The 18,327-nt window shown below is 41.5% G+C and overlaps 2 protein-coding genes across 2 annotated transcripts; one reads left to right on the top strand and one right to left on the bottom strand.

The window, feature by feature from the left end:
• The first annotated feature begins 1,986 nt into the window (after positions 1–1,986).
• LOC124269371 lies at positions 1,987–9,551 on the top strand. The gene is made up of 2 exons (XM_046704388.1): positions 1,987–4,639; positions 9,091–9,551. Exon 1 carries the CDS (start codon positions 2,251–2,253, stop codon positions 3,406–3,408), a length of 1,158 nt encoding a protein of 385 aa, XP_046560344.1. The 5' UTR covers positions 1,987–2,250; the 3' UTR covers positions 3,409–4,639; positions 9,091–9,551.
• Positions 9,552–11,415: 1,864 nt separating this feature from the next.
• LOC124269368 (ankyrin repeat domain-containing protein 29-like) lies at positions 11,416–11,706 on the bottom strand. Its single transcript, XM_046704385.1, has one exon. It carries the CDS (start codon positions 11,704–11,706, stop codon positions 11,416–11,418), a length of 291 nt encoding a protein of 96 aa, XP_046560341.1.
• Positions 11,707–18,327: the final 6,621 nt, after the last annotated feature.

The following is an 18,327-nucleotide window of genomic DNA, read 5'->3' on the forward strand; positions in this document are numbered from 1 at the left end:
ACGGCAACCGTTGACTTGACAACATCTTATGTGATGCGGTCTTGAAGATTTTACGACTCCTCATCAGTCCAAAGCGGCGAACCATACACGATTTATCTCCCTTGACTTGTCCTATCGCCTGATGTTTCAGTAACTCTGTTGTATAACGCGGCACTCAGCAATCTTCCAGCTATGTGACCGCGGTCTGTAAATAATCGATTCTTGTCCAGACAATCCAGTGATTGACATCAGGAGCCTCGATCTAAGCGATAGGGATAAGATGACCGAATCCGTTTGTAGGCTCTTACGACAAGCATGGTTTGCTGAAGACAAATTTTAACCCGGATCTCCACGGGTTGTTTCAGTTGCGGAATATGTGTTTTTATATGCTGCCTTTATTCTTCTTTCGTCTTAAGTAGACTGATTCTTCTGGGGTTATATTGTTGGATTGCGGGGGGTAGCTGTTTCAAAACGTAAACTGAAAATCTTAGAGTATTTAACAATTAAATAATATCATGTTATTTACTTTTGAATAAGAATCCTGCTTATTGGTAGATGTGGTGAGTAAACAAGACCGCGAGTTTCTTACCCGAGCTATCAACAGTATTTACAATCATAAAAGTATCCAATTACAAGCTTTAAACATATCTACCATATCTAAATATTGGTGATTCCCTGAACACAACCAGTCTAGTCAATTTCATGAACACGAGGTGCGCGTGCGTGTAGTAAATTATTGCTGACCGTTGTTACAATCAACACGTCGAATTTCTCTACTTACGATCTAAAACCGACTGGCGTATCTCGCCGTATTTTGGGTACGATCGTCCGACCACTGTATTTAGCTGCACTGCCAAGCTACATTTCAGGGAACAACTCATTAACATGACGTCAACAAGTGCGAGAGTATGCTCAAAGTTTGAGGCATGAGGTCGTTATAGGACACAGATGTTATGACACGAGAGTGTTCTGTCATGGTAAATATCCTATATCCTTGTATTTAGTGAGACTTGGCGAAATCAAACATAGTAATTATTGCTAATAAAAGATATTTAGGTAAACACAGAGAAGGTGGGTAGTTGGGGGCAGTCCATCAACAGACATCAGAACAATGACTTGGAACTTGGCTGGGTGTACACCTGTCTAACACGCCTTTATAGAAGCTATGGTGTTGTTTGTCTCCTTGAGGTGTGGTCAAAGGATGAAAGTGGACTCACTTAATTGCTGTTTCACTGTTTCTTATCATCTCACCTTGGTCGAATTCTGAGAGGAGTATGTGTTCATGTTGGAAACTGTTTGAAATAGATACACTGTTTAAAATAGATGACATGACGCTCATTGAAATCTTGGTTAAAAGGAGTGTTATAAGGTAAAAATTCATCCCCAAAACCATGAGAGAATTATATCAGATTCGCATTTAGATTTGCAGTTTGTTCATGAGTCATAACGGTTAGGCATGGTATGGAGACGGAAAGTTTCCATACAATGGCGTTTAGCCGTAGGCTATGGAAAGAGAGACAGAACACATTTGTTGTGAAAGACATAACAGATTAATCTTATATTGAAACAAACAAAAGGGATGAGTAACCGAATGATTTTTACCGGTACTTTTCCAATCGTAATATTCATGAGTGCAAGGTCGGATACAGGCTAACCGAATCAAAATGATTAGTTGAAACATGTGATCAAGATCAGGCCAGGCTCGAACCATATAAAAAGATAGGTTGGGCACTGAGTGAGTGGTGCGCGCTTTTGTAGTGACGGAAGCCAGTCCACGCCACTCAGTTGCCTCGTGTGGTACGAACCTGCCTTGTCTGATGTTGAAGTTGTAGAGATGGACTGAGACTGAGTAAAAACTATGTGAGTATAAACTTGTTGTTGCGTTTATCTTTGAATGTATGTGTGCCAGTACATGACTGTTATGTGGTTAATTAGGAGTCACGGTCGTCAGAACCCTCACTCCTTGACTTAGCGTCCTGCAACGGACCATGCGAGTGGAGCGCCAGAGCTACCATCTCCCCGACAATGTGGAACGACCATAATTAATAGGTAACTGTGGTAGGGTTTACTAACACCCAATCGCCAGTTACGACATGGTGGAGATTGCGGGTTCTTCTTGAACAAAATGTTTAAGACGATCCCTTTAGCTGTTTTTCTTATGGTCGTTCCTACCCTTTTGTTCCCTTGCATTGACGTTTGACGGTAGGTTCCTTTTTCACGGCTGGGATATGTTATCTGCAGTTTTCCTTCAGGATATTTGGAATTTTTGTAATGCCTCGTGGAAATGATTCAGATTCATCTACGTCCTATGACAGTCTGGTCCAATCTCGTCCCATTACGTCTAACATTTTTACTAATCCAGTCCGACTTGGCATAATACAACCACCGTTTCAGCCTCTATCTGCTCCTCGAGACCTCTTTCTATCTCTTTCCCTGGAGGATTTAGACTTGTCACTTTTCAGTAACGAACTTCAGCACCAGGCCGGTCTCCCTGATCTGTCCTCTTTAGATTTGTCATCATCTGTCAATAGTTCTTATTCTGCCCCTGACTTCAATATGGGTGACTCCACTTTAATGCCAGAACATTTCACAGGTAGGGACACGTCTCATGCTGCCGAGTGGCTTGACCGTTTCACTCATTTTGGTAACTTTAAAAGGTGGACTGATGCACAGAAAATTGAAGTTTTCCCACTGTTTTTAAAGGACGCGGCGTATCTATGGTACAAAGATCTGATAGAATCGGCAGAGGAAGAAATAGTCCGTTTTGATGAGATTGAGAAATTGTTCAAGGACAAGTATGTCCATCCGACTGACCGTTGGGCCCTTTTGGAAACTTTTGTGAGTCGAAAGCTTTCCCCTAAGGAAGCTATAGATACTTATTTGGCAGACTTGACCGAAACGGCTAGCTTGTTAGGAAAATCAGACACAGATTTAATGGACGCTTTTGTTCGGGGATTAGATGACAATACCAGGCGACATGTGTTAATGAAACAACCAACTGTGCTAAACGAGGCAGTCTCATTTGCGCGACTGGCTAGATCGGTCATTCCCCAGTCTGAAGACAGTACAAACGTTATGCTAGCAATAGATACGCTGAGATTACAGATTGCTGAACTTTCGGCAAAACTCGCTCCGGTATCGTCACAGATCAATACTTATGAGTCCCGACAGAATCAACGTCCCCAGTTCCCCAGACAATCCAGGTATACAGATCGACCGTGGCAGCCCACTCCTCAATGGACAGACCCAATTCAAGGACACAACATGGCCCGTGGAAGGCAGTGTTACAGATGCGGTGGTGAGTATGATTTTTCTCATTCTGATTTCTGTCCCGCACGGAATGTTCAGTGTCATTTTTGTCACAAGATAGGACATTTTCAACGAGTATGCAGGGCTAGGTACCAGTCAGGTAACCCAACTAGCAGATAGCAATTACAGTCAAGACCACGCAGGAAATTTTCCCATTGTGCTGAACAAACGTTCGACCATACTTATTTAAAATCACAAGTTTGTAATTCTCCTCGTTACAAACAGCCGAAATCTAAAGTTTCGCAGACTACATTTGAAAGCGACAACAGGCTTAATACAATTCATGTTGTTTTGGGAGAAAAGTTAGTTCCAACAATTGTAGATTCAGGCGCTGGTTCTAGTGTTTTAAGCCTAGAAGTTTTCAATGGTTCAGGCCTATGGAAAAAAATCCCTATTCAAAAGTCAGATGTGCCATCTATTCAAGGGATAAGTCAAAATATAATGCCAGTATTAGGACAAATTGTACTTCCCATCACTATTGGTGATTTTCAAACAGAACAATGTTTTCTAGTTGTTGCAAATTTTGAGTCTCCCATGATTTTAGGATTAGATTTCTTGATAAGTCAAAAGACTGTCATGAATTTTCAATCTTATACTTTGGCTATTCAAAATGGTTCAACAGTTGTTCCAATGAGGGCGAATGGTACTTTATTACCACCTGTTGCTGGTAAACAATCAATCCCCACGAAGTCAGAACAAATTCCTGCTCGCTCGCGGCAAAATGTCACAATTGCTCCCCCATCAAATAAGGAACACTGCCTAGGTTTTACAGTTCAGTATCGACCGGGCAAACACTGGCATCCCACAGAGATTCTGTCAAGCTTTCCGTATTCAGAATGTTCACCGAATTCAGACAGTGGTCTTCCCCAGTCGGATAACAACAACCAAATATCGATTCCAATCGCAACAGATTTGTCATCAGACTTGTATGATGACAGCTCACTTAGGGTAACCGCTGTCCCGACAGGAGATTACTCCACATCAAACAGACAATTTGACGAGTCCAATCAATTGCCACCGTGTACGTGCAAACGACCACGTTATGACAATCGTAAACGACTGAAAGTTCCTGGTCATGCTAAACGGCTTAGGCGGTTTGTCAACCGCAGACACAGGCCAACTAACCCATTTCCAGTTGTCGGTCATTACAATCAAATTAATAAATTGGATAAATCTGGTACGGATACAGACATCATAACCCCCATTTCCCAGGCGTTAACATCTGACAGGCATAAAAAGTCACCTTGGATATACAGGAATACTTTGCATAGCAAAATGGATGCGAGCGCGTAGAATACTCAGTGGAAAGAAATACTACAGGATTTACTAGGAGAACTGCACTTTACATGAGGTAACTGCACTTTGCATGTGGTTACAGATAATCACGAATCCAAAATCCCTGAAGGAGACCTATGATTATATGATACTGAAGTCGTTAAATGAGAAACGAAAGCGTTAGAATTTTTAACAAAATATTTGAAATATTGTTTTTGACAAATTGTTATAATTCGTTACCTTTTTAGTTACGACACTGCAAATATCATGCTGAGGACTGATCACCCACAAATTGATTTTTGCATGTGTTTTATTTCAGGATTATTACTATATGATGCTATACGCATGGTGCTAGCCCATGCTATAGATCCTTCTTTACGATGTTACATGATTCAATTGTCACCAGGTTACAAGGAAATAGAAGTGTGCATATATGTTGAACTGTGTATTGTTTCTTGTCAAATGTCTTGTTGAATATATTCAGAATACTTCGACTGCATACAGTCACGTGTTGGTTGATATTGAAAAATGTATTCATATTCACGGGTTAGTGACCAAACGCTGCGAAGGTTTGGGTCACGTTGCGTACTACTACTTGAAGAATACATTCCCGGGTTACTGACCAAAATGTTTGGGTCAGGTTATACATATTCATACTACTTCTACGGGAAGGTTACAGGTCGCGCTGTCCAAAAGGGACGTTGTACATATTCGCGGACCATTACAAAGCGTTTCGCTATGCGTGTATATACGAGAAAAAGAAATGAACTACGATCCAAAGAGATCTGACGATGATGATACGACATACATACAAATACAATGGTATTCAATGAAATACGATGACGAACAATGAATTACAGTTACATGACTCGAAAGGAAGTCAAGAGAATTCAGTGTTCAATGGTTATACCGTACCGATACATATATGTTCCGTGGTGAGAAATCTTCTGATGAAACAGGTTGATGAGAATTTACTACTATTGTTGAATGTTGTTTATTCGCACGAATACTAGTGTGAAACTACCATTACCTGCATGTGACAATTGTTATCATATGTTTAATACAGTCAGTTTCAATTGACAGGAGAAGACGTCATATGAATGCAGTTTTACATGGACGGAAACTTTTCATAAGAATATTGATGAAGTATATGATTTCATTTCAAGTTTCTATTTATGTTCATAATCACGTTCTTTGAATTTTAGAATCCAGGAGTTTCCTTCGACCAGTTTGGGTCTTGTTCACGCTGATAGCGCTTGTCAGCATCCAGAATCAAGTTAATTCTGTCCATACAGAATTTCGACTTCCATGGGGAGTTGTATTTATCCATACGTCACGTATCGACATTTCACAAAATAAATAGATTTGTCTGAAATGGGTAATAAACCACATTACCAACAGTTTTGTAAAACGCACGCGTAACATTGTTATTCTGTGAATGCTATAGATGGATATATAAAGAAAGCGGAACAAGAATTGCTCGTGTATTGGACGAATGTCAGTAAGGACATTAAAATATTAATTCCGCATATTAACACTTTTCAAAAGGATTCACGCACGAGACGGGCAATTCTTCCATTTATCGGATCCATTAGTCGTTCAATTGTTGGTACTGCTACAGTCGAAGATGTAGAACGGCTGGCGCAGTATGTCAAACAATTATCAATGCATGTAACTAATACTTATCGCGTTGTACAAGTGCAAGTTCGTCAAATGTCGTCATTTATAGCTAAAACCAATGACAGTATTTCTTCCGCTCTTACAGGTATTGAAACGAATCATAGGGACATTTCTCAGGTCGCTGAACAGGTACAAGATGTAGAAAAAAGTATTTTCATTTCTATGAAAATTTTGCTAGATCGTCTGACATTTTTGACGACTATTCCACAGGAAATTGATGAAATGTATCTTGGAATACAGCAATTAGTTAACCAACGTTTGAGTCCATCTTTGCTCCCAGTCACGGAAGTAAAGAAAGCTCTACATATGATTCAAAAACGTCTCAACACAGAATATCCGTTGTTTCACGTTGCTCACAAGGATCCAGGCTATTATTATTGGGAACGCACTGTTCATTGTTCTAGAACTGGAGATTCAATTTTAATTTCGCTCATTGTCCCTATCCAAACTCATTCAACTCTCCTCGATGTATATCGAATCAATTCATTTGGCTTACCAATTACTCAATCAAGTTTATACATGTTTTTCAGCTCATGAATTTACCTGATTATTTGGCAGTTTCGGAAGCGAAAGATCAGTATATTGAATTTTCTACCAGGGATTTTCAAACATGTTTTGGTGAACACGAAAACATTGCCCAATTTTCTTAGCCCCAAACCAAACACTGTTCTCACCTGCGCACTTGCTCTGTTTAATCAGGACGCACCAGGAATTAAATCCTTGTGTGATGTTAAATTTAAATTGAACGGGCTTCGTTCGATGGCTCTCGAAATCGAACCAGGCCTTGTTTTGCTCAGTGGCATAAAAACTATTATATTAACTTGCAATGGTCGCATTGAGAAGCGTCCAGCTTGTCAGATTTGTATATTTAAAATTCCTTGCCACTGTGCGTTGAAACTGGATGAATTCGACATAGACATGAGAATTCATCACTGTGAAATAAAGTCAACATCTTCAAAATTGTATCCACCCAATCTTCTACTCTTATCGGAATTTTTCAATTCATCCGCACTGAAACCTTTCGAAACTTTACAGCCTCTTTTAGAAGATTCTGCGTTCAAAATCCCACATTTATTAATCGATGATAAAGTTTTCGATGACATTCGGAAAAAGGACAAGAAATTTCAAGTTGATTTATGCCTTATTTCCAAGCGTATGAAAAAGGCACAAATTATTTCGGATAATTTAATTGAACATAATTGGATGGATTCCCTTCCATCGTCTGCTTTGGATGGGTCCTTAACCAAGCCCTATCATTTAACGGCTAGTTTTGCCGCAGGTTTGTCCTTATTTCTATTTATACTGGTTATGTATTTATGGTTAAAAGTTAGACGCCTATTTTTGGCTTTAACGTTACTTACAGCAGGTTCCCCGAGTAATGGTTTGACAGATTGGAAAGCATACCACACAACCACCCCTCCGAACTATCCCCAGCCATCTTTTATGTCTTTGATTAAATCAACTATTTCAATGGATGTTTTCCTCATATCGACAGTATTTCTGGTGTTTATTTTACTTCTTGGCAAAGTGAAAAAGTTCAATCGACCGGTTACGACCTTAGTTTTACATTTGACGAATTCTTGTCATGAGATTGTTCTGTCACAATTTTATCTCTGAACCCGTGACCTCACGTTGTCAGCTGCAAATTTTTGACTAACTTTCGTATTCAACGAGTTTTCATTACATATTATTTACTGTTCGATAGCCCCAATTCAAACCCCATCTACATATATATATATGTCTGGAACAAGTGTTATCAGTTGGTGAAAAGCGTTTCAATTCAAACAATTCCTTCCAACTATAGCAAGTTTTTTTTTATGGTTTTACAACATTATGGCATTACAACCGTACCCTTAAATCAGACGGCAGACCCCGGTTATCCTATTAGCAATAGAAAGCTTTTGTTCTCCGCCAAATGCCAGATATAACGGTCGCAGCAAAGTGTATTTGTGTCGATGACGAATTCAACCGTTGTCTTATAATGGTTGACTGTCACCGTGTAAATGCATTGTGCAGAAGACGAAATCAGCACCTAATCTTGATAATGGAGTTCAACAAACTTTTAACGACCAGTCATTTTTCAGTGTTAGAACACTTGTCATTTGGTACATTGACCATTTGAGTCTACACAATGGTTTAGAATTGGAAAAGCGATAGTTTTCGATAAATACTCCATGTTTTAAAGTTATAGTAATATTTTGTTAAATGTTTTAACAGTAGAGATCATCGTGCTCTTCCCTCCTATATAATTACCAAGTCACAAAGTGAATGTTCAGTCATATATTAATATTCATTCTTACGACAATATTGTATAACTTTTCTATAGAGACAATACCTGTATTCGGAATTGATGTCTCATACATTACGGATAGATGGAAGTTATTTATATTACATAATTCTACTGTGGATTCTCTTCAATGTTACTTGTTAGGAAATGTTCTTATCCGTGTTCTCAATGTATACTTTCAGTCCATCCCATATTTATCTATGTTGTTCGTTCCTGTTGTTTTAAACTGCAAAGCATTTACTGAATGTTGTGAGTAACTTGCACCTATTTAACCTATTACAGGTATTACAGATGTCGTCCATGGTTAAAATAACATTTGATTCCTATTTATTGATGCCATGTTACATAGGTATCAGAGAATATTCATGCAACATAATGGACTCAAATTGTTTTCGGCACGCAGTCGGCAGTCAAGAATGCTGTAATTGTCTACTGTGATCTGTACACAGGTTGCCATTTATTTGAGCGTCATGTTTTAACATGTATTGCTGTCGTATCTAATGTATATTATAATACTAATTATATTCGCCGTGGTTTAACACTCGTTTCAAGTGTTGTAGATTAATGGCCGGACCTCCATTCAGACGGGAGAACAGATTAGCTCCTCCCTTGCTGTCGTCTGGTCCACGCCACATCGATTATCTGGCTCCACACTTGCTGTTACCGGCGAACGCTATCACAAGGGTTGCGACGCTGAACACCGCCCATGAAGGCGCAGTATTGACGATAGACACTGCAAGACCTCTACGATGTCCCCCCCTCCAAGTTGTGAAAGCAACAGGGTACATCATCAGTGAAAATACAGAGCTCACTCTCGCAGTGTGCAGAACATTTCGTCTCCTCACTTTGATGACCAAGCCAAGAACTATGCTGTGTGATACACGGCCCTGTGTTCAGACATTAATTTTGTTGTGGCCTCGCACAGAGTGAACAGCGTTCAGTGTATATCCAGTGACAATCAGAATATGACTTTTCCAGTACACGTGTGCCAGTTTATTCGATGGGACCAGAGACTTATGAACTTTTTTCACATTTAATATTGACTTTAATTCATTGTTGTGTTTTCATCTTATAATATATATGATGTATATGCTTTGTGGTTCCCCGAAGTAACATAGGATCATTCTCTTATTCCTTGGCATGCTCGTTTTTTTAAGGTACAGTGTCCTCGAGTTTTTCCGAATATTTCGAAAGTTTGAAATGGGTTATCATTTCCTCTCAGAAATTACCGATCCTGTTTTGCTTCGATGGTGTTCAATGTGTTTAACTTTAACATATCTGACCTGTGCTCATGTTTAATGTATCCGAGCTGTGGGCAGCTCTTGTCCACAGGCGGAGGATGTTATAAGGTAAAAATTCATCCCCAAAACCATGAGAGAATTATATCAGATTCGCATTTAGATTTGCAGTTTGTTCATGAGTCATAACGGTTAGGCATGGTATGGAGACGGAAAGTTTCCATACAATGGCGTTTAGCCGTAGGCTATGGAAAGAGAGACAGAACACATTTGTTGTGAAAGACATAACAGATTAATCTTATATTGAAACAAACAAAAGGGATGAGTAACCGAATGATTTTACCGGTACTTTTCCAATCGTAATATTCATGAGTGCAAGGTCGGATACAGGCTAACCGAATCAAAATGATTAGTTGAAACATGTGATCAAGATCAGGCCAGGCTCGAACCATATAAAAAGATAGGTTGGGCACTGAGTGAGTGGTGCGCGCTTTTGTAGTGACGGAAGCCAGTCCACGCCACTCAGTTGCCTCGTGTGGTACGAACCTGCCTTGTCTGATGTTGAAGTTGTAGAGATGGACTGAGACTGAGTAAAAACTATGTGAGTATAAACTTGTTGTTGCGTTTCTCTTTGAATGTATGTGTGCCAGTACATGACTGTTATGTGGTTAATTAGGAGTCACGGTCGTCAGAACCCTCACTCCTTGACTTAGCGTCCTGCAACGGACCAAGCGAGTGGAGCGCCAGAGCTACCATCTCCCCGACAATGTGGAACGACCATAATTAATAGGTAACTGTGGTAGGGTTTACTAACACCCAATCGCCAGTTACGACAAATTGTACCTCAAATGTTGTGAAATGTAAACATCAGAGGCTGGAGCTGTTGGAATATTGTTCGACATGAACTTAAAGTTGACTATTGGGAAGCTGAAATCATCCCTTTAGGGATTTTTGTCACTCTAATTTTTATTGATAGATCTAAACATGAAACAGTTGAGGCGGTCTCACGTGGCTCCTTCATTGCAAATTCAGGTGGGTAATTCAGTGGAAGTCAGTTGGCTATTTGATGGCTATTGAACGATATCAAATCATCGATATACCAGCTGAAGCTTAAGTTAAACTTCTAGACCAGGTTCTTTAAAACATATAAATGCCCCCCCCCCAAATAATGCACACAAACAGTTTGTTGTTGTCTGTTTCATATTTAATTATTAACTTATGACACCTAATTAAACAGAGATATACATGTGGAGTTCACATATCGTCCGTATATCATCAATATTTACACTCAGTGAAAAATAATGTCACCTGATTATGCGAAGGTAAAAAAACAACAAATGACAAAATTGTTTTTAAATGTTTGAGGACGTTTTACTTCTCCTAAACAAATATTCTCACCTTGACACTGAAGTATAAATAACGCGACGACGAGGAATGACACACCACGTCAGTGTCAGTAACGACATGTCCTCCATCACCGTCTACATCGACGTTAACACTACATTGGCTTCAGGGAAAACCACGTGACTCCAGGAGTTCCTTGCGTCTCGCCACGTCGGCCCCTCTGCCCCTTTTGTTCCTAGAGTTGATGTCTACCACTTTCTGAGACAGGACAAAACTCCACTCTCTCCCTGTCTCCTCCCCTCACTAGTGAAAGATGTTGCTACCGTCATCGTCCACCAGTGACACATCAGCCCCTCTACCCACAAGGAGCTCCACCACATCTCTGTGACCCCACCGTGCTACCGCCATCACCGGTGTCCCCCCGAACACTCTTCTAGAGTTGACGTCAGTCCGACCTGTGTCCAGGAAGAACTTCACCTCCCCCAAGGTTCCCCTCCTTGTTGGCGTCAAGGAGGTCGGCGTCTTCCCGGGTGTCTCTACGTTGGTGTCGCTGTAACACAATGTAAACTCGGAACACAGGTCGGACATCTTCATCTTACAGCTACAGTGACGTGGCAAAAGTATTGCAACAAACATGTTTGACGTCACCGGCGTTGAATCAATAGCGCTCCATAAATAACGTTAAACAAGAAGAATACATGTATTGACTTACCAAAACTTGTTAATATTTTGTAAAATAACCCTTCTGGATTATGACACTTGGGATTCTTTTAGGGACTGATTGGTATAATCTTCGAATATAGACGTGTGGGAGAGTGGTCCAGATCCGCTGTACCGCAGCTATCAAATCATCACGGGAGTTGATGTTTTCATAGGCATTCTGGGGTTTAATTTTAACACATCTCCACATATTTTCTATGATGCTAATGACTAGGGATTGTGCAGGCCAGTCCATTCATGGGATATTATTATTGGTTTCTCCCGAGACCGGTGTACAGGCGCATTGTCGTCCTGAAATATCCAGGGGGTTGTCCGCAAATTTCATGGCTACAACAGGCCACAAATTTGTATCAATGTACTTTGCTGAGTAGAAATGTCCTTCACCTGGAACCAGTTCACCTATACCACTGTAGCTAACACATCCCCAAAACATTCCACTCGCCGTGACAGGAGGTTTCAGTACATACAGACATTCCACTCGCCGTGACAGGAGGTTTCAGTACATTCAGACAGTCCACTTGCCGTGACAGGAGGTTTCAGTACATTCACACAGTCCACTCGCCGTGACAGGAGGTTTCAGTACATTCAGACATTCCACTTGCCGTGACAGGAGGTTTCAGTACATACAGACAGTCTACTCGCCGTGACAGGAGGTTTCAGTACATTCAGACATTCCACTTGCCGTGACAGGAGGTTTCAGTACATACAGACATTCCACTTGCCGTGACAGGAGGTTTCAGTCCATTCAGACAGTCCACTCGCTGTGACGGGAGGTTTCAGTACATACAGACATTCCACTCGCCGTGACAGGAGATTTCAGGACATTCAGACAGTCCACTTGCCGTGACAGGAGGTTTCAGTACATTCAGAAAGTCCACTTGCCGTGACAGGAGGTTTCAGTACATTCAGACAGTCCACTTGCCGTGACAGGAGGTTTCAGTACATTCAGACAGTCCACTTGCCGTGACAGGAGGTTTCAGTACATTCAGACATTCCACTCGCCGTGACAGGAGGTTTCAGTACATTCAGACATTCCACTCGCTGTGACAGGAGGTTTCAGTACATTCAGACATTCCACTCGCCGTGACAGGAGGTTTCAGTACATTCAGACATTCCACTCGCCGTGACAGGAGGTTTCAGTACATTCAGACAGTCCACTTGCCGTGACAGGAGGTTTCAGTACATTCAGACATTCCACTTGCCTTGACAGGAGGTTTCAGTACATACAGACATTCCACTCGCCGTGACAGGAGGTTTCAGTACATTCAGACATTCCACTCGCCGTGACAGGAGGTTTCAGTACATTCAGACATTCCACTCGCTGTGACGGGAGGTTTCAGTACATTCAGATATTCCACTCGCCGTGACAGGAGGTTTCAGTACATTCAGACAGTCCACTTGCCTTGACGGGAGGTTTCAGTACATTCAGACAGTCCACTTGCCGTGACAGGAGGTTTCAGTACATTCAGACAGTCCACTCGCCGTGACAGGAGGTTTCAGTACATTCAGACAGTCCACTCGCCGTGACAGGAGGTTTCAGTACATTCAGACAGTCCACTTGCCGTGACAGGAGGTTTCAGTACATTCAGACATTCCACTCGCCGTGACAGGAGGTTTCAGTACATTCAGACATTCCACTCGCTGTGACGGGAGGTTTCAGTACAGTCAGACATTCCACTCGCTGTGACAGGAGGTTTCAGTACATTCAGATATTCCACTCGCTGTGACAGGAGGTTTCAGTACATACAGACATTCCACTCGCCGTGACAGGAGGTTTCATTACATTCAGACATTCCACTCGGCGTGACAGGAGGTTTCAGTACATACAGACATTCAACTCGCCGTGACGGGAGGTTTCAGTACATACAGACACTTCACTCGCCGTGACAGGAGGTTTCAGTACATTCAGATATTTCACTCGTCGTGACAGGAGGTTTCAGTACATTCAGACATTCCACTCGCCCTGACAGGAGGTTTCAGTACATACAGACATTCCACTCGCCGTGACAGGAGGTTTCAGTACATTCAGACATTCCACTCGCCGTGAGAGGAGGTTTCAGTATATTCAGACATTCCACTCGCCGTGACAGGAGGTTTCAGTACTTTCAGACATTCGACACGCCGTGACAGGAGGTTTCAGTACATACAGACATTCCACTCGCCGTGACAGGAGGTTTCAGTACATTCAGACATTCCACTCGCTGTGACAGGAGGTTTCAGTACATTCAGACATTCCACTCGCCGTGACAGGAGGTTTCAGTACATACAGACATTCCACTCGCCGTGGCAGGAGGTTTCAGTACATACAGACATTTCACTCGCCGTGACAGGAGGTTTCAGTACATTCAGACATTCCACTCACCGTGACAGGAGGTTTCAGTACATTCAGACATTCCACTCGCCGTGACAGGAGGTTTCAGTACATTCAAACATTTCACTCACCGTGACAGGAGGTTTCAGTACATATAGATATTTCACTCGCCGTGACAGGAGGTTTCAGTATATTCAGACATTCTACTCGCCGTGACAGGAGGTCTCAGTACATTCAGACATTTCACTCGTCGTGACAGGAGGTTTCAGTACATTCAGACATTCCACTCGCCGTGACAGGAGGTTTCAGTACATTCAGACATTCCACTCGCTGTGACAGGAGGTTTCAGTACATACAGACATTCCACAAACCGTGACAGGAGGTTTCAGTACATTCAGACATTCCACTCGCCGTGACAGGAGGTTTCAGTACATACAGACATTTCACTCGCCGTGACAGGAGGTTTCAGTACATTCAGACATTCCACTCACCGTGACAGGAGGTTTCAGTACTTTCAGACATTCGACACGCCGTGACGGAAGGTTTCAGTACATACAAACATTTCACTCGCCGTGACAGGAGGTTTCAGTACATTCAGACATTCCACTCGCCGTGACAGGAGGTTTCAGTACATACAGACATTCCACTCACTGTGACAGGAGGTTTCAGTACATTCAGACATTCCACTCGCCGTGACAGGAGGTTTCAGTACATACAGACATTCCACTCTCTGTGACAGGAAGTTTCAGTACATTCAGACATTCCACTCGCCGTGACGGGAGGATTCAGTATATTCAGACATTCCACTCGCCGTGACAGGAGGTTTCAGTACATTGAGACATTCCACTCGCCGTGACAGGAGGTTTCAGTACATTCAGACATTCCACTCGCTGTGACGGGAGGTTTCAGTACATACAGACATTCCACTCGCCGTGACAGGAGGTTTCAGTACATTCAGACATTCCACTCGCTGTGACAGGAGGTTTCAGTACATTCAGACATTCCACAAACCGTGACAGGAGGTTTCAGTACATTCAGACATTCCACTCGCCGTGACAGGAGGTTTCAGTACATTCAGACATTTCACTCGCCGTGACAGGAGGTTTCAGTACATTCAGACATTCCACTCACCGTGACAGGAGGTTTCAGTACTTTCAGACATTTGACACGCCGTGACGGAAGGTTTCAGTACATACAAACATTTCACTCGCCGTGACAGGAGGTTTCAGTACATTCAGACATTCCACTCGCCGTGACAGGAGGTTTCAGTACATACAGACATTCCACTCGCTGTGACAGGAGGTTTCAGTACATTCAGACATTCCACTCGCCGTGACAGGAGGTTTCAGTACATACAGACATTCCACTCTCTGTGACAGGAAGTTTCAGTACATTCAGACATTCCACTCGCCGTGACGGGAGGATTCAGTATATTCAGACATTCCACTCGCCGTGACAGGAGGTTTCAGTACATACAGACATTCCACTCGCCGTGACAGGAGGGTTCAGTACATACAGACATTCCACTCGCCGTGACAGGAGGTTTCAGTACATTCAGACATTCGACACGCCGTGACAGGAGGTTTCAGTACATTCAGACATTCCACTCGCCGTGACAGGAGGTTTCAGTACATACAGACATTCCACTCGCTGTGACAGGAGGTTTCAGTACATTCATGTTGAAACATGTTGTTTTGCCTGTGTCACACAGTATAGATGATGTATACAAACAGTCGTATTCTGAATGATGCGTCTCACGGCTCAAATGTGTGTGGGTATATAGAGATGTTGGGTTTTGTAAATACATGCTCATTTTTTGTGTATAACATTTTGCAATAACAAGTCATGTCTACAAGTATCATATCTGCCTGGGGTTATAGCTAAAACTGCACGACAGCAGAACGGCATTAAATTTGTTTGGCGAAAACGGCACCATATTGGTGAAAACGGCTACTGATTTCTGGGCTAAAACGGCACCTTATATAAAACAAAGTATGACGTTGACTTATGTTTTATTTCATATCATTATAACATTAGCAAGATTATATCAACATATGAATCATTCTCAAAATCCGTGCATATTTATGTCAGATGTTTGTATCCGACAAACTTAAGCCTTAAACTTATCCCAGTATCTTCTACACTTTACAGTAACACAATTAGGGAAAATTTATTTTTATATTTACTTTACACCACCCAATTTTACTCAGTGTTCATGTGTCACAACTCCAGTGGCTGATGTCACAGATGTGGCATTTGAATTTGATTTCAGTTGAGTAAATGTACTTAAAACATCAAAGGTTGCGATGTTTTCACGCTAAATTGGGATGCCCTTTCCAATCACTGTCGGCACAGTAGATGTATTTACTATCTAAACATTCTGCAATCCGATTATCAGCTATGGGATGCCCATTTCCAATCACTGTCGGCACAGTATATATATTTGGTTTAAACACATTTTTATTTCGTCAAAGAAACCTGGATAGGCGAACAAACGTAGTGGCTTATATAAACGCAACTCCAGTACATTGTTCCAATAGCTGGATACATAACTGAAATAATTTGACAACAAAAGAAAAATACTGTGACAACATAACAGATATATGTTTGAATAATAAATATGTTCGATATGGTGTTGGTTATGCCCAGCAACGAAATGAGCAGCCGCAGAAAATCTTATATAAAACTTGCCATACATTGAATATATACGTAGAGTTGATAATTACTGGAAGCGGTTACTTTTAGAAATGCGCCGTTACCGTCTAAAGTAGTTTTCACATCGTGTCACATTTATTGAGTATTTACAAAAATTCAAGCGTACTTGTACGCAATAGACTTAATAGGAATTGAGTTTTCACATAAATATTTGCGTAATTTACGCAGATACGCAGCTTATCTGTACCTCTCTAATACATAATGTGACAGAGACCGAACTCGGGTGCACGAGCCATAAATAAATGCGTTTTGTTTATTGTGTATAGCCTGATAGGTGTTAAGTTCTAATTGCATGTGGTCAGTGATCGAAGTTGCATACTGTCATTAGCAGACAGGCAGGCAGACACATAGGTGTCAATAAAACAGACATTGAGTTTTGTCTGTGACAGAGGCATATCTATATCACAGTTAGACATTCTGTCATTGCAAAATAATGACATTGATTTTAAGTATCGAACTGAGAAAGTGTCTCGGTAAGAAGAACGTGTTGTGAAATAGACAAATGAAATTATATAAACAGCTGAATCTGTAATCTACTGTCATAACATATAAAAAGCTCGCGCCTGTGAAATATCAACAAAACATCAGTAAAATAGCTCACACCAAAGCCTTCATTGAGTATTCACCGCCAGCGAAGTTTTTCCGTCTTGAAACGTGGAACGCCTCACTGGTTGACACATACCTGAGTAGATCTAGATCCTACCAAGGTTCTTTTATGTAACGAGTAGATTATTTACTATTTGTTTTGATTAGACTACTCCTGCTCACAGCCTTATCATTCGGACATCCCGCTTCCAAGCTGCGCGAACCTATTCACTGCGCATGCGCAATGAGCGCAGTCCAGCACAGCTGTTGAAACCACTTTTCACCTGAAGCTGGGGTGAAATTAGCGAATTTTTAAACTTCGATTTCGCGGGGTTTTGTTTCATCACGTTATGTTTCAACTTTATAAGTTGAATTTGCATTTTTGATGATTTGTATCTGAAAGTCCATACCGACACATGTCATCATATCTCAACTGCCTAGAGCGATGCTCATGATGTCAGTCACTGGATTGTCTGGTCCAGCCCGCCAACATATACCCGGAATATTGCTGAGTGCGGCGTCAAAGAACAAACAAGCAAAACAACGCCCCTCAAACGCAATTCTCCCACAAAGATTCAGACCTTATCAAAATGTGCGTCAGAGAAAAAAAATATCTAGGGTTAGTTTATTTATGTATATGACCGAAAAACTTAAGTCGAAAAAAAACCCGAGAAAACTATTTTTATATAACCGACTGAAACGCTAATCCTTGAAGATTGAGTGTGTGGGTGAGCTTAGTTTTAAGCCGCTTTTATCAACATTCCAGTAATATCACAGTAGGGGACACCAGAAATGGGCTTCATTGTACCCATGTGGGAATCGAGCCCGGGTGTTTGTCGTGATTTAACCATTAGGATTCCCTACCGCCCCTTGAACACAGAACA

This window comes from Haliotis rubra, unplaced genomic scaffold (genome assembly GCF_003918875.1).
Source record: "Haliotis rubra isolate DU_JTF1 unplaced genomic scaffold, ASM391887v1 Scf1442, whole genome shotgun sequence".
Lineage (NCBI taxonomy): Eukaryota > Metazoa > Mollusca > Gastropoda > Lepetellida > Haliotidae > Haliotis > Haliotis rubra.